Source organism: Nomascus leucogenys, chromosome 18, assembly GCF_006542625.1.
Source record: "Nomascus leucogenys isolate Asia chromosome 18, Asia_NLE_v1, whole genome shotgun sequence".
In the NCBI taxonomy this organism is placed as follows: Eukaryota; Metazoa; Chordata; class Mammalia; order Primates; family Hylobatidae; genus Nomascus; species Nomascus leucogenys.
In genome coordinates this window covers 10142490-10155194 of record NC_044398.1, presented here as the reverse complement: position 1 = coordinate 10155194, position 12705 = coordinate 10142490, and the positions used below count along the sequence as shown (strand labels likewise).

The following is a 12705-nucleotide window of genomic DNA, read 5'->3' as shown; positions in this document are numbered from 1 at the left end:
CCTGCCTGGACAATTATTTCCAGACCTGGGCATTTGGGTGTGTCCTTGTTTGTAAGGCCAGTGTGTACTTGTTCTCTTCTTTCCTCCGATGAATAGGACTAGTGAGAAACTATTTTTGGAAAGTATTAAGCTCTTGGAGACAGTGATATCATCATTAGTCAGGCTTTGGACTCTATTAAATAATGTGCATTTTCAGTTTAATAATCCTTGACATCACTTCCAAAATGAAAAGTAATGTGCTTATTCATATTATCTGTGACATGGGAATAAAAATTATTAAAAATACAATGTGAATTTTTCTTTAACATAGTGTTCTATTAAAGCCACCCAGTTCTAGGTGTTGACTTTGTATTGCCTAGTTTTTGAAGTCTTTCTAAACCTCAGTTTCCTCATCTGTCAAATGGCTCCATTACTCTCAAGGCTAATAGGTTCTGACAACTCAAACAAAAAATGAATGTATAGGCCTAGGTCAGTCCTTACCATTGAACTGATGCACAGTAAGTTGTGGTAGTGCTGTTAACAAAGGAATGTAAATATTTTGAGTCAATAAATAAGACCTAGGCATTAATAAGATGCATTCTTGAATGGCCTCCACTGGTTTGATAAAAGCACTCTGTGTGTATTACTATAATGCCCCAGTGCTGGGACTGGAATATTTTTATTTTTGCTGTTTTCCCCCATAAATGATCAGATTGTGACAAATGAGCTAATATAAGCGAAAGTCCTTTGAAAAGTATAGAAGGCTTTACACATATAAGGAGACATTATTATAATTCCATGCCAACACCAGCACTGCATTAGTGCCAGACTTTGACGTATGTTTTCTTTTATCTCCGTATCAACCATCCCCAGTTTGAAAATGCAGAAACTAAGACTGAAAAAAGTTGAGTAATCTGCTAATGATCACAAAACCAGCAGGTGATGCTGGGACATCTCTGAAAGAGCTTTCAATAAGTAAAGATAAGGAAAGGTCAATGGCAAAATATCTCCTTTATTCCTGATGGAGGCCAGGCGAGGACTGGCTTAGTGTCTGAGCCGCGTGGGCCTGCTAACTGAATCCCTGAGATAGGCACACCCCCCTACCCAATGACTGTGATGCTGGCCCAGGCCAGGCACACTCTTTGCAGAAGTAGGCTTTGGAGAGAAGAGGAGGCTGCTCACTCTCTGTGCCCATAGATTGAAAACTGGATCTGAGCAGAACCTTCCCAGCTACCTTTCCCAAATCTATCACTCAGATACATCACTTTAATTTCCAGGGCTAAAGTGAATATAAAGGGGTAGGGAGAGGCCCATAGTTACACAACTGGGTTATCTTTTCAAACTGGAAAAATCGGGAGTGGGAAAGAAGTGTTTCCATTAACAAGTGGCAAAGGCAATTTCCAAATCTAAGTCTGTGACTCAACTTCAAAGCCAAGCTTTTCCATTAAGCCCAGGCAACACCCCTTCTTGCTGAGACAACTTAAAAGTCGGGTCTAGTTCATCTTTAACCATCATCATATGTGGTATCCTGTTTATCATCTTTATTTTAAAATTTTTGTGAATACATAGTAGGTATATATATTTATGGGTGACATGAGATATTTTTATACAGGCATGCAGTGCATAATCACATCATGGCAAATGGGGTATCTGTCACCTCAAGCATTTGTCCTTTGTGCTACAAACAATCCAATTATGTACTTTTAGTTATTTTACAATGTATGATTAAATTACTTTTGACTGTAGTCACTCTGTTGTATTACCAAATATTAGGGTCTTATACTTTTTTTTTTTTTTGAGAAAGGGTCTGGCCCTGTCACCCAGACTGGAGTGCAGTAGCACTACCTTGGCTCACTGCAACCTCCACCTCCCAGCTCAAGCCATCCTCCCTCCTCAGCCTTCCAAGTAGCTGGGACTACAGGCAAACACCACCACGCTTGGCTCTTTTTTGTAATTTTTATAGAGATGGAATTTTGCCATGTTGTCCAGGCTGGTCTTAAACTCCTGAGCTCAAGTCATCCATCCACCTTGGCCTCCCAAAGTGCTGGGATTACAGACATGAGCCATGCACCCTGCCTTTATTCATTCTTTCTGTTTTTTCTTTTTTTTTTTTTTGTACATTTTAACCATTCCCACTACCCTCCACCCCCTGCACTCCCTCACTACCCTTCCCAGCCTCTGGTAACAATCTTTCTACTTTCGATCTCCATGAACTCAATTATTTTCATTTTTAGCTTTCACAAATAAGTGAGAACATGAGAAATTTGTCTTTCTGTGCCCAGCTTATTTTAGCTAACATAATTACCTCCAGTTCCATCCATGTTGTTGCAAATGACAGACAGGCTCTCATTCTTTTTTACGGCTGAACAGTACTCCGTTGCGTGTACATACTCCATTGTGTATGTATTTTCTATTTCTATTCATCTGTTGATGGACACTTAGGTTGCTTCCAAATCTTGGCTATTGTGAGTAGTGCTGCAATAAACATGGGAGTTCAGATGTCTCTTTGATATACTTATTTTCTTTTGGGTATATACCTAGCAGTGGGCTTGCTGGATAGCAGGGTAGCTCTATTTTCAGTTTTTCGAGGAACCTCCAGACTGCTGTCTGTGGTGGTTACATTCCCACCAACAGGGTAAGAGGGTTCCCTTTTCTCCAAATCCTGGTTAGAATTTGTTATTGCCTAACTTCTGGATAAAAGCTATTTTAACTAAGGTGAGATGATATCTCATTCTGGTTTTGATTTAAATTTCTCTGATGATCAGTGATGTTGAGGACTTTTTCACATACCTGTTTGCCATTTGTATGTCTTCTTCTGAGAAATGTCTATTCAGTTCTTTTGCCTATTTTTAGTTGGATTATTAGATTTTTTTTTCCCCAGATAGTTGTTTGAGCTCCTTATGTATTCTGGTTATTAATCCCTTGTCAGACGGAGAGGTTGTCAATACATTCTCCCATTCTGTGGGTTGTCTCTTCACTTTGCTGATTGTTTCTTTTGCTGTGAGGAAGCTTTTCAACTTGATTGTCTCTTTTTGCCTTGGTTGCCTGTGCTTATGGGGTATTACTCAGGAAATTTTTGCACAGTTCAGTGTCCTGGAGAGTTTCCGTAGTGTATTCTTTTTTAGTAGTTTCATAGTTTGAGGTCTTAGATTTAAGTCTTTAATTCATTTTGATTTGATTTTTGTATATGGCGAGAGATAGGGGCCTAGTTTCATTCTTTTGCATATGGCTATCTAATTTTCCCAGCATCATTTATTGAAGAGACTATTATTCCTCCAATGTATGTTCTTAGCACCTTTGTCAAAAATCAGTTCACTGTAGATGTATGGATTTATCTCTGGGTTCTATATTGTGTTCCACTGATCTATGTGTCTGATTTTTTTCCCAGCACCATGCCGTTTTGGTGACTATATCTCTGTAGTATAAAGTCAGATAATGTGGTTCTTCCAGTTTTGTTCTTTTTACTTAGGATAGCTTTGGCTGTTCTGAGTCTTTTATAGTTCCACCTACATTTTAGGATTTTCTTTTAATTTCTGTGAAGAATATCATTATTTTGATAGAGATCGCATTGAATCCATTGATTGCTTTGAGCAGTATGGACATACTGTTAAATATTTAACAATATTGATTCCCCCAATCCATGAACATGGAATCTCTGTTAATCATTTTATTTCTTTTTATTTATTTATTGTTTTTTTGAGATGAAGTCTTGCTCTTTTGCCCAGGCTAGAGTGCAACGGCACGATCTCGGCTTACTGTGACTTCTGTATCCCAGGTTCAAGCGATTTTCCTGTCTCAGCCTCCCAAGTAGATGGGATTACAGGTGCACGCCACCACACCTGTCTAATTTTCTTTTTGAATTTTTAGTAGAGATGGGGTTTCACCATATTGGCCAGGCTGATCTTGAACTCCTGACCTGAAGTGATCCACCCACCTCGGCCTCCCAAAGTGTTGGGATTACAGGCATGAGCCACCACCACGCCTGGGCCTGGCCCTGTTAATCATTTTAAATGTCTATTTGTTCAGTAATTAAATAGAGGCAAAGTTTTTTTGTTAGTACTGTGGTGCTATGCACAGTAACATGTCAGAAAAAACATAAGTGAATAGTTGAAATTTTATATTTCGGTTTTAAGTAGATTCTAATCTGTAGGAGTAAGTCTTCGCAGACAGATAGCATGGAAATGAAATACCAATTCAGTATCTATGTGTAAAACCATAGGTTCCATTGAATTGCTTCATTTTATATTTAGATGGATGCTCCGTAGGACGAGTATTTTGTTTGCCTATATTTAGGTTATTAAAATTGAGTTACGTCTGCTCATAAACCTGAGCAAACCACAAAACTCAGAAGAGAAAGTACTAAGGTACCTAAAAACACGTTTAAGTGTTACTATCTGGGACAAATATTGGGACATATAGCTCAAAATAATACAGCTCATTGTTTTGATCAAGTATGAGATTTGTTCATGTTACAACAAAGCTTCAATGAGTGGCAGAGTTGTAAGAGTAGAGAAGTTAAGAAAGGACTCAGAGGGATGTGGAATCGATGTCCTGGCACACTCTGGCTTTGATAAATATTACATGATTGCAGTGATACCTTTTTGTGAGATATAATTCATTGTTTCAATAATTAATGGTACCAGGGCATGTTTCTAAGAGTACCAAAGGTAAATAATTTACTGTAATTACCGAAGAGGAATTATATTAATTATTTATGAGAACTTTTTTTAAAAAAGAACCTTTGTGAAAAATAACCTTAGGCTCCCCAATATAAGAACTGTAGCTTGCCCTCCACTCCACTCATGCCAAAAAAATTAAAGGAATGTCACTACTTTGTATTAAGTATTTTGCCCTACTCTGAAGGTTTGTTGGTTTGGGTCTCTGAAAGTCAGTATAAGTTGTTGTTAAATAAGGCCAGACTGAAACCAACACCTCATATTTGGTTAATCCATATAGAATTTGGGAACTTTCCTAAATGGTTTATTGCTTTTGACGGTTAGAATCTTGGTTCCGTGGATTCTTATTAGAAGCTTAATTGCACACCCATTCACTAGATGTGTCCTCGCTCATTAAATGCAGATAATGCTGTTCCTCATTCATTTTTGTGTTTTCCTGGGACGTGGGTGAGATAGTGACTTGCATATAATTGCTCTACAAATTTATTTTTCAATTTGACTTCAGGGCTATTTTTTAAAAATCTGCGTAATTCAGAGTAAGTTTTTAAATTTAGATTTTATTATTACCAAAGTTATGCAATTAAATAAAAAGCCACATCATTCTACAAGACACACTTGTTAGGAAAAAACATAATCCCCATCTACACCTTCAGTCTCCAATTTCTCCTTTCCAGAGACAAGTGCTTGGAATAATTTTTGATAACTCTTATGATGTGCTTGGATATCTCTAAATACTACATGTATATTGTTCTTGTTGATTTTTCTCCATTTCAGGAATTATTTATTGACTTCCTCAAATGAAAGATGAAGCTTTTTTTCCCACACTTTTCCTCCCCGACTATGCACACTTCGTATCCTCCCATTTCCGCAAACAGTCGTAATATATTTTGCTTATATCTGTATTTGATGCTTATCTTGTTATGCCTATGTAAATGTTACCCACATACGTGACATATATTATGATTGCTTTTTCTTTCTTTTTTTTTTTTGAGACGGAGTCTTGCTCTGTCACCCAGGCTGGAGTGCAGTGGCGCAATCTCGGCTCACTGCAACCTCCGCCTCCTGGGTTCAGGCGATTCTCCTGCCTCAGTCTCCCAAGTAACTGGGATTACAGGTACGTGCCACCACGCCCAGCTAATTTTTTGTATTTTTAGTAGAGAAGGGGTTTCACCATGTCGGCCAGGCTGGTCTCAAACTCCTGACCTCAAGTCATCTACCCGCCTCAGCCTCCCAAAGTGCTGGGATTAGTCATGAGCCACTGTGCCTGACCTGATCGCTTTTTCTTTCCAGCACAATATTTTATTTTCCCTGGAGTTTTTTCACTTGCATGATGTCCTCTGTGCATATCAATAGTCCAATCCCAAAACTCTCCCCTAGTTGTACAAATCTCTTAATATGTTCACATTCATTAGGTGATCTATCTGGCTCGTCTATTTACCTCATCTCGCTTAGAGCTTTCTTACTTGTCATATTCCTTGTAGGTCCACTGCACACAGATGTGCTCTTGGGTCTTCCTTCATCATAACCATGAAAATTCCCTTTGTTTTCTCTTGTGTTGGAGTCCGTGCCCTCCCTTTTCTTGGGTCAGTCCTTCACTTTGGTGGAGTACATCTTCCATTAGTTTCCTCAGAGAGTGCATGAGAAATACGTTTTTTAAGGTGCTATATATGAAAATATCTGTCTAGTTCATACTTGTTTTTAATTTAGCTGGTTATAGAATTCTGACTTGAAGTCATTTCCTGTCAGAGTGTTGAAGGAATTGCTCTATTGCCTTTTACCTTCACGTTTTGCTGTTAAAAGTCTGACACAGACCCTCCATCCGTGACCATTTTTTCTCTCCATGTTTATAGGCTCTGTCTTTGTCTCCGAATTCTGAAATGTTACGATGATGTACCATAATGGGTTCTGTATTCATAGTGCTGGTCACTCACTGGGTCATTTTACGCTGGCAACCTCTGTCTTCAGCTCTGGAAAAGTTTCTTAAATTGTTTCCTTGATTTGTTTTCCTTTGTTCACAATTTTTTTTTTTCTTTCTAGAACTTTTTTTTTAGACTGAGGGGAGGATTTGAACCTCCTGAACTTATCTTTTGCTTTCTTTTATTTTCTCTCCTATTTTCTAGAGTTAAAAATTTCTCTATACTTTCTAAGGTTTTTTTCAATATATTTGTTACTTTCCAAGAGTTATTTTTTCCCTAAATGTTTCTTTTTTTAATAAGTAGTCTATTGTTTCATAGGTGTAAAAATATCTCATCTCAGCTGGGCGCAGTGGCGCACGCCTGTAATCCCAGCACTTTGGGAGGCCAAGGCGGGCAGATCACAAGGTCAGGAGATAGAGACCATCCTGGCTAACACAGTGAAACCCCGTCTCTACTAAAAATACAAAAAATTAGCCAGGCGAGGTGGCGGGTGCCTGTAGTCCCAGCTACTCGGGAGGCTGAGGCAGGAGAATGGCGTGAACCCCAAGGGGCGGAGCCTGCAGTGAGCCGAGATCGTGCCACTGCACTCCAGCCTGGGCGACAGCAAGACTCTGTCTCAAAAAAAAAAAAAAAAAAAAAAAAAAAAAAAAAAAAATCTCATCTCTCTCTAGATATTAATGAATAATTTTAAGTTTTCTTCTCCTTGAAAAGCCTGTTTCCTGCAATTTGCTTCCCTTCTGTTTGCTTGTTTGTTTTGTTTTTATACTAGATGCTTTTCTCAACTGTCTAGTGACTGTCAGCTGTCTACTCATTAATAAGCTCATTGGAAGCTCTCTATATGGTCTAAAGGTTGTCATCCGTGATTTCCACTGAATAAGCCAGAACATTTCACTGGGAAATTCCAATGGGCAGGTCAGAATCCTCAGAGACTTCCCATTTTCTGCCTAGAACTCTGTCCCTAATTGTGTCTGGGAGACCGGTAAAGGAAAGATGGGAGTCTGAATATTCAGTGTACAATCCCCATTTTCAATATGGTGCCTCTAGCCTTCTAGTCTCCTGCCTTTAGTCTTCTGCTAGGGTCGGTGGTAGTGATGGCAAGGGATCATTATTTGACAACTGAGGGGATTATGAAGGTCAAATCACTTTTTAAAGAGAATTCTAGCCAATCCTTCTGTTTTTCTGCTGATGTGTTTTCTCTTATTCTCTCTGTCCTTTCTGTGTCTGTATTTTTAAATACGTGACTGTCATTTCACTGAGGTTTCAGTAGGAAGCAGATTGTGGGGGATCTGTGGGCTAATACCTTTTATCAGATTTGGCACATTCGTAGCCATTATCTTTTCAAATACAGCTTCTACTTTATTCTCCTATTTCTAAGGGTCCAGTTTACACCTATGTTAAAATCTCTCAATGTTCCACATCTTCTACTGTTTTCTTTTTTTTTTTTAACCTATCCTTCATTTTGCATATTTTTCCATTTAGGTCTCTAACTTAATCCTCTTTTATATTGTGTCTAAGTAAAGAACTGACATTGTATTTAGCACTGAACCAATGCCCATTTGATTCCTTCTTATGTATATTCTAGTGTTCTATCCCATTTAATTTATTTTCTCTATCTTCCCCTGTGTTTTTGTAAACATACTAATCATACTTATTATAAAGCACTTACTAGCGTACCTCAGAATCGGGATGGCCTGGGAGTCTATTTATAGTGTCTATCTAGCTTGGTTTGGTTTTATTTCATTTTTCTGTTTTTATCCACCCACTCTGACCATGCTTGGCAATTTTTCACTTTGTGCTAGACATGGTGTATAAAAAATTGTGGACACACCCGATGGTGATATATTCCTCCACAGAATGTTTGCCCTCCCTCTGCTAGGCAAATAGAATAGTAAATTTTAATTCAATTAAGATTTTGCTGAAATGAGGCTGGTCTGCAGTCCTGGTGAAAGCTCACACTACCTCTGGTTTCCCCCCAGCACACCAGCATCCTTATTTAAAATTGTGGTATGATCTTCAAATCTCTTCCCATTATAAGTTCTAAACTTTTAAGTCATTTTCTTATTACTGCCAAAAATCTCCATTATGCTCTTCAGAGATATTTCTGGTTAGGTTTTGAGCTTCCTGTTCTGCACAGCTTCTGAGTTCAGCAAATGTTCTTAGCAGGAAACTGTAGCATGCTTGACGCCACCCAAATCTCCACCAAAACTCTCCTGGCTTTTTTGTTCAACAACAGTGACCCCTGTAGGTTAAAAGTACAGATCTGTTTGCACTGGTAACTGACAAAAGCCTGTAAGTTAAAAATGGGCAACAGAAAGTCAACTCAACTCCTGAAGATGTTCACCCTCCCAGAGTTTGGTAGTTCTTTTAGTTCTCGATGCTTCAGCTGCCCTCTGCTGCATTCAGATACGATTTCTGTATTTTATCTGGCTTACTTGGAAGAAGCGCTAGGCTGCTACTAGCTACTCCGCCCCACTTGGAACCAGAAGTCATCAAGATTGAATTTTTCATTTTTTATTTTGAGAATTGGGAAAAAAATTACAGTTGTTATAGGATTAATTTGGAGACATGTTGAAGTGCTTTAAATCATAGTTGGAGTTAGTTCTGTGATATTTCTTTGCCATGTCAGTTACCCAGGGAGCTTTCTTAAAAGATTGAAATAAAACAATACATCAATAGACTATTTTCTAACATTATACTCAGATTTCAATGTATTTCTATAGAGGAGAATTTACAAATTATTTATGTTGAATGTAAGTCTATCTGGAATTAGAGGAATACAGATATATTTTATATGTGTAGAGAAACCAGTCTTGTACGGTTTGTTGATGTAATTTAATTTACCATTTTATTTTTCAGCATCTAACATTCACAAGGGAATTTGATTCAGATTCTCTTAGACACTACAGCTGGGCTGCAGACACCTTAGACAATGTCAATCTTGTTTCAAGCCCCATTCATTCTGGGTAAGTAACCTAAAATGCCACTTTTCATTATCCTACTACATGAACAGTGCATTTATTATTTAGAGTTGTAAATTCACATCAACAAGCTTCCTATATATGAATATATTAATGTATGAAATGTATATTCATTAGTATATGTGAGATGCATTTGTAAATCATTAAGTTTTTTTCTAAGTAATTCTATATGTGTTTTTTTTGAGAAAAATTTAATTTTGTTAGAAAAAATAATGAAATTATTAGTACAACAAACTTTCCTGGCTATTCTAATCTTCTAGGTCTTTAATTTTCCTTTTCAGAAAATTTCCTTTTTAAGTTTTTTAAAATTTGAAACATAATGATTTTTCTCCATTTTACTTTTCTATTCAAATGAAGTTTTTCTAGGTATCTGATTTTTCTTTCCAATAGAAAATTAAATATGTAAGTATGCCTGTTAATTTACCTTAACTGACTTTTGTGTTTCCCTTAATAACAGAAGAATTCCTCTCGAATATTTAGTAGTTGTTTTTGTTTTTTGTTTTTGACTGGGTCTGGCTCTGTCGGCCAGGCTGGAGTGCAGTGGTGCAGTCTTGGCTTACTGCAACCTCTACCTCCTGGGCTCAAGCCATTCTCCCACCTCAGCTTCTTGAGTAGCTGGGACCACAGGTGTGCACTACCATGCTCAGATAATTTTTGTATTTTTTCATAGAGACGAAGTCTCGCCAGGTTGCCTAGGCTGTTCTCAGAATCCTGAGCTTAAGCAATCTGCCCGCCTTTGCCTCCTAAACTGCTGGCATGAGCCACCACACCCAGCAAATATTTAGTTTTTAAATGAGCAGTAGGCTCTGGTGTTGTCTTTTTTTTCTCATATGATACAGGTCCTTGATTTGACAAATGATTTGTTTTGTATGATTTTCCTTTTAAAATAATATATAAATTTGAACTTTAAGTTGGTGCCTTCTGCATTTCTGAAATAAAATTACAATTAAGTTGTATTAAATTGTAATTAGAAAAAAATGAATAAAAAGAATAAAGATATTTACTTAAAAAAAAAAAACATACCAGTGTCTACACCGGAAGTGCTGTGGTTAAAAACCACATCGAGTAGCCTCCTCATCCAGCCTCCCTGGTCAATGGAATTCGAGGCAGGAGGCTAAAAGGGGACCTGCTTCAATTACTGAATTAACAAATTAGTGTATCTTTAGATACTGGATTCTTCATCTTTGGGTAATACAAATTTGGGATAATTGACATCCATATAAGTAGAATCAAAATACTTCATTAAAATGATGAATAGCTCATGGTATTTTTGCCTTTGAAATTGGCATTTAGGCCATAAGTTAATTGTGATCAAGGGCAAGGGCAGATTATTTTGGAATTAAATAAATTAACAATAATTAACATTCGTGAAGTGCTTCATATATGAAGTATTTGCTGCTGCTTCTAATTAAAATAAATTTTAATAGCTAATGTTTACTTACTTCTTGTCATGTACCTGGCGTTGTGCTAAATCTTTTACATGTATTGTCTCATTTATATTTACTTGAACCTTATAATGATACTGTGAGATACGTATTATTCATTATCCCCACTTTACAAATAAAAAATCAGACTCAGAGGAATGCTTCAGGTTAAAATAGCATTATAGATTTTGGCTTTGTAATACTACAATTCTGAGAAACAGATCAATATCATTCAAATGGGAATAATTGACATGGAAGTGCTTCATAAATTATAAACTTTATGGTGGCTTTCGAGTTAGTAACATTGCATTTCTTTAACTCAATTAGAGAAACCTTGAATTATTATAATTTTAAACTGCTAAAAATATTTATATAATTTATATTCGATGTATATGGGTCTAATATTGGAAAAGCAAAAGAAAAAATCAGATTCAAGAAGGAAAATATACAACATCTGGGATACATTCAGGGAGCAAACATGTTGAAGAGTTTCTTGAATCACGCTTGATGAATTGCCACCATATTTCAAAGACCTGAAACCATCAGTTTGTATTCTCTACAAATCAAAGACAAGGTACTAGGGCTTAATTTAGTAAACTGAGAAGTTGAAGAAACAGGATAACAGAATTAGAAATGAACTTTCCCATACATTAAAAACAATGAAGTGGCTGGGCGCGGTGGCTCACGCTTGTAATCCCAGCACTTTGGGAGGCCGAGGCGGGCGGATCACGAGGTCAGGAGATCGAGACCACGGTGAAACCCCGTCTCTACTAAAAAATACAAAAAATTAGCCGGGCGTGGTGGTGGGCGCCTGTAGTCCCAGCTACTCGGAGAGGCTGAGGCAGGAGAATGGCGTGAACCCGGGAGGCGGAGCTTGCAGTGAGCTGAGATTGCGCCACTGCACTCCAGCCTGGGCGACAGAGCCAGACTCCATCTCCAAAAAGAAAAATAAAATAAAATAAAAAATAAAATAAAATAAAAACAATGAAGTATTTGAGTATGCAAGTTATCTCCCCTTCACCTTGAAGGTTATTGAAGACAACAGAGACAATAGACATGTGCAGGAAAGCGAAAGTAATGGCAGCAGGTGTGGGCTTATTTGAAAAGGAAAATATAGACCTGGTGTATACTTAGAAATATTTCACTGATGCCAGGTCCTTGCAGTTTATGCAGCTACGTAAGGCAGATATTTTTCTAGGTTGTCCCACAAATGCCAGATGCCCTGGTTTCATTTTCTGATGGTTTTTATTTTTCCTTTGCTTGTCATTGACATTTTCTGTTGCTTGCTTCTAATTATATTACATTAATTCTTCCCATTTGCTTTCTAAATTATTTTGCAGCTATTCTTCTCCACTTCCTCAGTATGATTCAAGGTGATAACTGTGTCCTTTATGTGAACCATCCTTTTTGTATTTTTAATTTATGTGAATTTTTCCCATAGTTAGATCGTGTCAATGTCTGTAGTATATCAGCATTTGTCATCCTGCTGTTCCTAAAACTAGAAACATTCATGTATTAGTTTTAGGATCATTTGTAGAATTCATGCTATAGTTTAAATATTAATAAGATACAAATATTATTACATACGACCTTTTAATTTGTTCTATAAGTTATGTTGCATGACTTTTTTACACAGAATATGTAAGACATGAGTTTGTAAAACAAATCACTGTATTTTATAATGTTATTAAATAATAGGATCCATGTCCTGTTTAATGAATAGTCCCACTTT

The 12705-nt window shown here is 37.2% G+C and overlaps 1 protein-coding gene across 1 annotated transcript in view; it reads left to right on the top strand.

The window, feature by feature from the left end:
* Positions 1-12705, top strand: part of ANK3 (ankyrin 3) — a 366342-nt gene that overhangs the window by 269048 nt on the left and 84589 nt on the right. Inside the window, 1 exon segment of the mRNA XM_030797694.1 lies at positions 9428-9534. Coding sequence (XP_030653554.1) covers positions 9428-9534 — 107 coding nt within the window.